The sequence below is a fragment of the Papilio polytes genome, unplaced genomic scaffold (assembly GCF_000836215.1).
Source record: "Papilio polytes unplaced genomic scaffold, Ppol_1.0 DF823912.1, whole genome shotgun sequence".
NCBI classification, from domain to species: Eukaryota; Metazoa; Arthropoda; class Insecta; order Lepidoptera; family Papilionidae; genus Papilio; species Papilio polytes.
Genome location: NW_013525292.1, coordinates 763642 through 773180, shown reverse-complemented (window position 1 = coordinate 773180; position 9539 = coordinate 763642). Strand labels below are relative to the sequence as shown.

Here is a 9539-nt window from a genome sequence, read left to right as displayed (position 1 = left end):
AAAAAAAAAAAAAGTTAAACAATACCATACCTGCCATAATACCCTGAGACAGCAGGGATATGCTAGTGACTAGTAACACGACCAGGTTCCGCTTGGCCATCGGCACGCTCTCGCTGAGCATAGTTATTGACAACGAGTACTTGCCTCCCGCACTACACCGGAAAAGCAGTCAAGTTAAAAAATAATTGATCAAGATTCAGTGTTAATTTATTATAAACAACACTGAGAACTTTACAGTTTAACTTACCAAAAAGAGGCGATAGATTGTAGTATCAACAACATGATCCAGTCTACTGATATACTGGCCAATGCGTTGACGACGGACGCGGAGAGCAGGGACACGAACAGCATGCGCCGACGACCGAACTTGTCGCCCAGGTAACCGCCAAACACGCCGCCCAGGATTATACCTGGGCAATGAATTAAATTATCAAAGATGTAAAAATTATATATTCTAATACCTTATATAACTTTATATTGGGCGATATACGATGTATAACTTTGTTTGATCTGGTAGGGCTGTTAATCCAAAAACATAACAAAACTCCGAACAAAACTATCCGCGAAGTTGGATTGAGGTTTCTATGACTTCAGCCGTTAGAGTTTTAGTAGTTGCACAGACGGTTAAGACATTTTCTATGTAGAATTCAACTGTTTCTATCCCTAAATTTCAATAGATCATACCTAATATGGTAACGTTTGCCACTGTGTGACTTTACGTACCAACTAAAGGTCCAGCAGCGATGAGTCCCTGTTGCGCGCTGGTGGTGCCAAGCTCGCAGGCGCTCGCGGGGATGATGATAGTGGTGCCAAACGCAATGCACGCGTACGCGATGATGATGAACCCAGTTAGTGCCGTCAGGTTATAGTTGTATAAACCGAAACCTGTCAGTAATTTGTGGTGTGTTATAATTCCATAATTGAGAATTAAAAAAAAAACAAATAGCCCGACTCTACCTTGATTGTATTCCGAGCAAGAAACGAAAGTCAAAGATTAAGAACTGGGTCAATTTAAAAAATTCCTATATTATTACAAAGCTACACTTTCACTGAGTAACGAAAGGCATACTTTGTATTCCAACTTTTTTATATTTATCTTACCCGCCAAATCTAATGCAGTTTCGAATGCAACTTTACCATCGTTTTCATTTTTATTACCGTTATTCATTTTTTAATTAACTAAGCTACTTTTTTTACTTTGTAACGATTTAAATTTTATTTATGAAATGTTTATTAAAGTTACTATAAATTTTCTAGCACTCATAAATGTCCAAACTCGAACACCACCAGCAATTAAATAAACTGAAATATGTTTGATGTTACTTTCGTTATAACGACGATTAAAGATAAAATTGGGAGTTGATTACGTATTTCAATACGTCATTGGTCAAAAGTCGATATGTGCTTCGTTCACAAAATTTGCAATACTAAGATAACTGTTTGCAATCTAGCATACGCTACTTACTAAGTCTTTTTTAGTTTCACGCGGATGTAATCATGGCCAAAGTCCATGTATAAAATAAAAAACAAATGACTGTACATAAATTCCTTCCCCTGAAATATTTTTTTTGTATTGAAAAAGTTTGTGCCGGGGACGCCGCAGAAGCAACCCATTTCAGGTTTGGATACTTAGGGAGAACTTTTAAAAATCAAAATCCATAACACTTAGTAACTAATCATAACTAGACTTTCTAACAATATCGAAAAACACAAAATGTAAATTTAACGTGTCAACCACTATTGGGAGATCTCTTTAAAGTGAAAACTTTGTTGTTGAGTTTTTTGAAAATATCTTAAACGGAGGAACGAAAAATTTAAAGACACAGTTAAAGTTATGTGCTATTTAATCAAAAAATTTAAAAATCTTGGCTCAAAAACCTAAAGCCCGTAACACACCATCAGATTTATAGCTTTACAGTTAAAAATTTGCCTGTAGGCAAAATTGAGAAATGTACAATGTACAGTTTGACTTGTAGCAAATAAATATTTTTTCCTAAATTTTGTACAGTCCTTAACTATTATGCAATTTAAAATTAAAAAGCCCTAGACTAAAACATATCTACGGACAGCTCAACGCAGCGTGGGTAAGCCTCCCGTAAAAGGTCTAAAGATCAAGGTTGTTGTGGAATGTAGGTGGTAATGGTATAGCACTAATCGTTGTGACGAGCTTTAGGGGTGGCCTATGACCAGTAGTGTGAGTCATATAATTGAAAAGTCATTTCAAATTAAATTCAAATTAAACCTATTACAATCAAATTATTAATTTGCGATAACGTTTGAAATAGTCAATGTCATGAATTAAATAATGTAAGTATTCGTAAATTAATGAAAAAGATAATTTTTGACGTAACTACCATATTTTGGATATAAGCGTGTCATTCTGATGATTCGACACTGGCCCAATCCGCTAAGGGAGTGCCATAGACAAGAAACTGAACTGTCATTCTGATAATTCAAATCAATTTTAAAATTCTGAATTGCGCAATAATAAATGAAGAGAGATTTTTTTTAATGTATGTTAAGTAATCGTATGACGATCTTAATCTAAATCAATATATACAATTGATAAAATTGGAGCGACTATTTGTAAAATACAATAAAAAATAAAATTTCGCAAACATGATGTTTTAGTTGCTTATAACGTTAAACAGGTTTTTTTTTACTTTTGTCTGTTCGATTTAACAGGATTATTTTTACTTTTAATACAACAAACAAGCTGATTTCAAAACAACAATATTATTTCAGAAGTCGTAAAGAAAGAAATCATTGCATCAAAATTTAAATAATTAATCAAGGGAAACTAAACTTCAGTAAACAAAACGTGTTTATCTGTAGCTGTAGTTACAGTTTTTTTTTATCACAAAATCGTATTTAAAATCAAAGGTAACATTAAAAACGTTATTTTGGTATGACTAGTAAAAACCTCGATAAACAATAATCTTTCACTAGATAGCATACACACGTAACACGTGTTTGATAAAAAAAACAATTGCCTTGCCCGTATTGAGTACTAGCAGTTGCCCGCGACTTTATCAGTGTGGAGTTTAAAAAAAACTAGCTTTAGTTACCTCTGCAACCACGCATGTAATAGGTACCTTCCAGTAAAACATCGTCAAAATCACTCCAGTACAGCAGTTTTGGAGATTAAACGAACAAACGACGATTTGCGAACATTCAGACAGACAAAATTTTAAAAATTACATTTTCGTTTTGTATAGATAACACAAAGAAATGTTATTTATTTGGTGTCATATATTTGATTATATAGCAAGGAACCCCGCATCTTTTCAAGGTTTTAAGGAAGTGTAGCTACATTTTACACCTTATATTATATTTAACCTCACCGTATTGCTAAATTATATAGAAATAATTATTGGCGTATATAATTGATGTAATAGAGAAACCTATTACGGCAGCCTCAGGCAGGGATTTATATATTTTTGGTTAGGCTATAGTTTTCAAGGCTCTAAAATAGACACCAACTGAAATAAGTGGATTTAAAAAGACCTCGCGCAAACATTTTTACTGGAAATGAGTGAGTAGCTGAGAGTTATTTTTTTTATGTTTTGTTATTCACAACTATTAAAAACAAAAATAATGCTTTGCTGAATTTTTTCATCTATAATGAGTGACATGGTCTGTGGTCTAGTTACGTAACAAATACGTTTGATAATTGACAGAATGACAGTGACAAATGACATTTGCAGGAAATGTTGGTTTATGTATTTAGTTTGTTTAATTAGATTTTCCAATTAAATGTACCGAATGCACATTCAATGCAATGAGCTTTTATAAACTGTTTAATAAGTTACTACTAAAAACTCGAACTTCCTTTATCAGTTAAAGACAATGGGTTACAAAAAGAAGAAAAATGTTATCATAGTATCTTTGTGTGTGGTGTTTTCTTTTATTCTATATCAGTTGTACTTCTTTCTTACAATCACATCTGAGACAGGAAACGGAAACCGGATCATTCCACTTTTAGATCATCAAATAAAAGATGTCGTACACATAAAATCTGAAGACGACAAATACATAAATGAAAATGGACTTATACGAGGTGTTTATTATTTACATATACAGTTATACAGGCCTGATAGTAAAAATGAATTTGAATGCAGAATATCAAAAACACGAATACCATTTGAACAAGTAAATGATGATTATTGTGATTGCGAGGATGGCACAGATGAGCCAAGCACCAATGCATGTCCGAATGGGACGTTTTTTTGCCAATACCAATATAAAAAGAAACCGGTTACACTGAATACAGTACCTTCAAGTAAAGTAAATGATGGGATTTGCGATTGTTGTGATGGCTCAGATGAATGGCTTCATGAGCCTAATCAGAAACTTCTAAGCCAAGCATTTATAAAACATTATAGATTTTATGTCTCTGAATGTCCTAACACATGTCATTGATTGATTACCAGTTGTCTTGAAAAATTATTACTGTTAGTTTCTATGAGAAATATTTGTACAGTTTTAGAGGCATTTAAGCTTATATTAGATAAAATTATTCAATTTTAAATCTGTCAAACATATGTACATAGATATTTAAACTACAGATGGGCTGTTCTTTTAACCTTGAGTAAGTCAAGAATTAATTTCAAAATGTTATTGTATATTGTAAATACCATTGTAAAATCATAATATTGAAGGGATTTACCAACAAAGTCTGAATGACTCATATTTGTGCTTGTATACCTTTTAAACTATAAAGTTTTGTTCAAACTTTATTTGCTCTTTCTATATTTAACAACAACAAAAGTGTACATCTATATTTTCCTTTTAAGTATAAAAATACAATGTTTTACTACCTATACCAATTAATTAAAAATATGTGTTACATTATAACAGTAATATAAAGGTAAACTGTTTCTGTCTAAAAACAATCGTATTTCCAATCTCACAATAAATAACTATGTTTTAGAGTTTGTTAAGTATAAAAATTGTTTGAACCTCATGCCTCTTGTAGTGTAAAATAAGTAATTCCTCAAGACTGAAATAAGTTTAATAAATCTTGAATGTTAATTTCGTTTTTTATTTATATTGCTTGGTTTCCCTAAATATGAATTATTGGGAAAAGTTATTGCTGATTCTTACTTTAGGTAGGAGTTCAATGATGTAATGCTTTAACTAAAGGTTAATTTAGTAAAAAAAAAATCTGAAGTTCAATTAAATATGTTTTTCCGTTTAAATATTATAATCAAGCAAATATTTTATGAAGGTGATTTTTTAACGTGATAAGTCGATACTCTTTGGTATCGTCTAGAAATTTCCATAGTAATGATTTATATATCTGTGGTTTGTATTTCTGGTCGATGTTTCTTGTCAACTTGTCATTGTCTGTGAAGGCAATTCGCATCGCACGTTTTGCACCGGTGAATTTTACGCATTCTGCGTAATTGTGCATATAATTCAATAGTATCTTTTAAATTGTGTAAATATAAAACATGACTGTAGACGAAGGGATCGATATTTCTAAAGCTGGAGACCGTGGCGTATTGAAGAGGATCATCAAAGAAGGGGAAGGAACTGATACGCCTAATCCTGGTTGTCAGGTTACCGTACATTACACCGGTACCCTTTTAGATGGTACTAAATTTGATTCTAGTAAAGACAGAAATGAACCTTTCGAGTTTCAACTTGGCAAAGGTAAGCACTAGAAGACTTCAGAATTCAGCACATTACTTAGTTATAGATTTTTTCGTGCTTCGTGTATTTCTCATTGTATTAACCTTCAGCAGAAGTAGACGCTCTATTTGTGTTTGTGACCAATTGTTCTAGAAAAAAAAACGAAAAGTGGATCGAAAAACTTGCAGTACTCTATTATCCCATCTACAAAGCTAATTAGTAAACTTAGTAAAATCTACCCTAGCAATTTATCAATGTCGGAGGCTAATTAAAAGCGACCTTGGGAAAGTTAGCTTTGAATTAATTTTATTCAAAAGTTCATGAGGTTATTTCATGAAATTTAAATAAAATTAATCAATTTAATCAAATATAACCACAAAATTGTTGGCATTTGAAACAACTTCCTATGTCTATCATTAGTTGATAACATATAACCACATTCCCACACAAATAACCCCTTATTTATGTGTTTAGAACAAAAACTTTTAATTAATGTGGTTTTCCATTTTTAACCAACTTTAATAAGGAGGAGATTCAATTATATTTTGTTTGTGGACATCCATTATACTGAGATTTCTATATGTTTTAATGTGTAAATCACTATAAACACCAAGGCAATAAATTCGATTGTTTCTTAAATAAAAGAGATTAGAGGCATTATAAAAAATAAATAAAAAATGGTTTTTATTATTAAATCAAGTAAGTTATAAATCAATCAGTTGTAGGGACTTCCTTTTAAGTAACCAATAGGCACTTGTGTTAGGAAGTCCTGCTCTTCCGTGTAACACATAATGTAAGACATTCTTGCACAATCTATGCTATGATAAATAAAGCGCAAAAACGCACCATTATAAAAAGCTTAACAGCCAACAACACATTTACATCACACACTGTATTTATATATGTATGAATAATAATAAATTATGCATTGGAAGCTAATTAATCATAAAAATACCTAAATAAACTTGCTTCAGGTGAAGTGATCAAAGCATGGGATATTGGTGTGGCAACTATGAAGAAAGGGGAGGTGTGTGTGCTAACCTGTGCCCCAGAGTATGCTTATGGTGCTGCGGGAAGCCCCCCTAAAATACCACCCAATTCTACCTTGCAGTTTGAGGTATGCTATTTGCATGGAATTTTGTTGTGAGAAGAATGTACAAATAGAATAACTTGTTTTAGAACTAAAATGTTCAAAATTAAACCCACATTTATAAGTTATGGTAAAAGTAGTCATTTAACTTATTAAAACTTTTGTGAGACATTATACTATATAAATTATAATAAGGCAAAACCTTTGGTGTAGGCACCGATCAGTTTCAGACCCGTCAGGGTTCCTTCTTCAGGGTGAGTGGTTACCACTGTTGGCTTTATTCTCTACTATGAAGGTTGCCACATGAGTTTAGCCATGTTGGAATTTATATAAATATAGTCATGTTTGTATGATTAATTTAATTACTGAATCATTCTAAATTAAACCATAGACAATAAATTGTATTGTCAGCCAGTAATATGAAAACATAATTTCTATTTTCCATTGAATTTGGTTATACATTTAAAATCTTTTTAATTTCATAGGTTGAAATGATTGACTGGAAAGTGGAAGACCTCAGTCCCGGCAAGAAGAAGGGAATCTTACGGCACATCCTTGAGCAAGGGTCTGGACTGGATTATCCTAATGATGGGGCATTGGTTACAGGTATTACCAAATTATTTTAACACATAATTATACAATATTAGCAAAGCCTTTTCTTTCTTTGTTACCAAGGGTACATAGTATGTACTACTCTTCCATACTTCTCATATCTGAATTCACTCCCTTTTTGTTGATATCCTCTTTTGCACAATTCATCCATACTTTGGCCTTCCTTTGCCTTATAAGCTATCCAAATTGTTGTATTACTTTCTTGATATCTCTAATCTGTTATATCTTTTAGTTGAACTTGAGGGGCGTTTACAAGCTGATGGTAAAGTTTTCGATACAAGAACATTAAGCTTCCCGCTTGGTGAGGGTACAGAGAACAATATATGTGAAGGTATTGAAAGGGCCCTAGAGAGGTTCCAGAAAGGTGAAAAGTCCAGATTGACTATTGCACCCAAGTATGGGTACAAATCTGAAGGTAATGCCTCTCTAGGAGTCCCTCCAGACTCTACACTGGAGTATATAGTGAAATTAGTTAACTTTGAGAAAGCCAAAGAATCTTGGGCTATGGATGGGGCGGAAAAACTGGAGCAAGCAAAGATATTCAAAGAGAAGGGGACTGGATACTTTAAGAACAGTAAATTCCAGCTGGCTATCAAAATGTACAAGAGGGTTACAAGCTTACTTGAAGGTAAAATTTGTCTTATTGACAATTAAATTTTATATTTGCAATGTATAGTTGTGGAAATCCACAGTGTTCCATTTTTACAAGACACACTGCGCCTTTTCTTATAAATAATTTTGATTGTTAGTGACTTATGCAAATGAAGGTATAAAACTAAATACTTAGTCAGTTGTCACCTTTTTTGGTACAGACACAAAAGCTGCACCCTGTTGGTTATTGTTCCTCATCTAAAATTGTATGAATCATTCAACCACTACCAGGATCCCTGATTGTACCTTTGTATAATAAAAAAAGTAGTACACACTTCATAGGTTTTTATAATAGACTAGCCGTTCCTACGCGACTTCATCCGCATTGAATTATAAAAAAATCATTTTATTGTTCACATTTGTCAAATTATCAATTGCAAATGTCAAAATTACATGACATGATATCAAACCATGGCAACCTTGCTTTCTCAATGTTGGCAACAACTTATGGTCTCTTTCCCACATTATGGTTTTATTCAAAATTTTTACCCCTAAGTTTAACGGCGTGAAAATGTATAGACTAAAGTGTGTTAGTCGAAAATATTCTGTAATTGCTGACATCTTAGGCAACAAAGAATTGTGTGTTTACGCTTTATTATAATAGTATAGATCATAAAATACTTTTTATGTATCCCAAGTAATTTATAAATATTCTACATTTAGATATGATTGAAAACACATCGGAGAATGAAGAGAACAAAACTCAAGCTAAGGAGCTGCTTCTGTCAGCATACCTGAACCTTTCCCTGGTGTACCTAAAGGTGACTCCTGCCCATCACTTTGAGGCGAGGGACTTTGCCACGAAGGCCCTGAAGTTTGACCCTGAGAATGTAAAGGGTCTGTTCAGACGAGGTCAAGCTCTCCTCGGATTGGGAGAAGCGGAGCAAGCTATAGAAGATTTCCAGAAGGTTGTTAGTGCTGAGCCTCAGAATAAGGTATGTATGTTAGAATGCCACAAAAACCTGATTTTTTTTAGTTATAATTTTATAGTATTCCATACATTAAATAAATAAAATAAAAGAGTAAAAAGTGTACTTATTTGTCTATACATCTGTACTTACATATGTTATAACGAAAGATGTGTACTTTTGGAATTACGTACATATTGAAATAACTTAAAAACTACTGCACCGATGTCAAAAATTCTTTTACTGTTAAAAAGCTACATTATCAGGGAGTTTTATTATTTTTCAATTTCACGCAGACAATGTCAGGATCAACAGTTAGTTGTACTGTATGTTAAATGATGTATATTTTTGATTCAGGCGGCCGGCAATCAGATACTAGTGTGTCGCGCGGCGCTGCAGAAGCAGAAGCAGAAGGAGAAGCAGTTGTACGCGAACATGTTCGACAAGTTCGCCAAACATGACTCGGAGGTAACAGGTCTGCTCAAACATATAAAGTAACACTATTGCACATATACACATTTTTTCTTTATAATAGAAGTCTGTGACCTGAATCAACCAATTCGATCTTGAAACACATAAATTTTTTTTTACTTCTTGTTTGTTTGTAATTATAAGAGATCATGATTTCTTACAAAAGATGG

The 9539-nt window shown here is 32.9% G+C and overlaps 2 protein-coding genes across 2 annotated transcripts in view; one reads left to right on the top strand and one right to left on the bottom strand.

Moving 5' to 3' along the window:
• LOC106102718 (putative transporter ZK637.1) overlaps positions 1–1189 on the bottom strand; it is a 4256-nt gene extending 3067 nt beyond the window's left edge. Inside the window, exons 1-4 of the mRNA XM_013282271.1 lie at positions 1102–1189; positions 724–885; positions 248–410; positions 31–152 (exon numbers count right to left, since the gene is read on the bottom strand). Of these exons, the coding sequence (XP_013137725.1) occupies positions 31–152; positions 248–410; positions 724–885; positions 1102–1168 (514 nt within the window). The 5' untranslated portion in view covers positions 1169–1189. The remainder of the gene's footprint in view (positions 1–30; positions 153–247; positions 411–723; positions 886–1101) is intronic.
• Positions 1190–5334: 4145 nt separating this feature from the next.
• Positions 5335–9411, top strand: LOC106102664 (FK506-binding protein 59). The gene is made up of 6 exons (XM_013282208.1): positions 5335–5658; positions 6612–6754; positions 7213–7333; positions 7572–7967; positions 8654–8925; positions 9256–9411. The coding sequence occupies exons 1-6, from the start codon at positions 5457–5459 to the stop codon at positions 9394–9396; spliced, it is 1275 nt and encodes a 424-aa protein (XP_013137662.1). The 5' UTR covers positions 5335–5456; the 3' UTR covers positions 9397–9411.
• Positions 9412–9539: the final 128 nt, after the last annotated feature.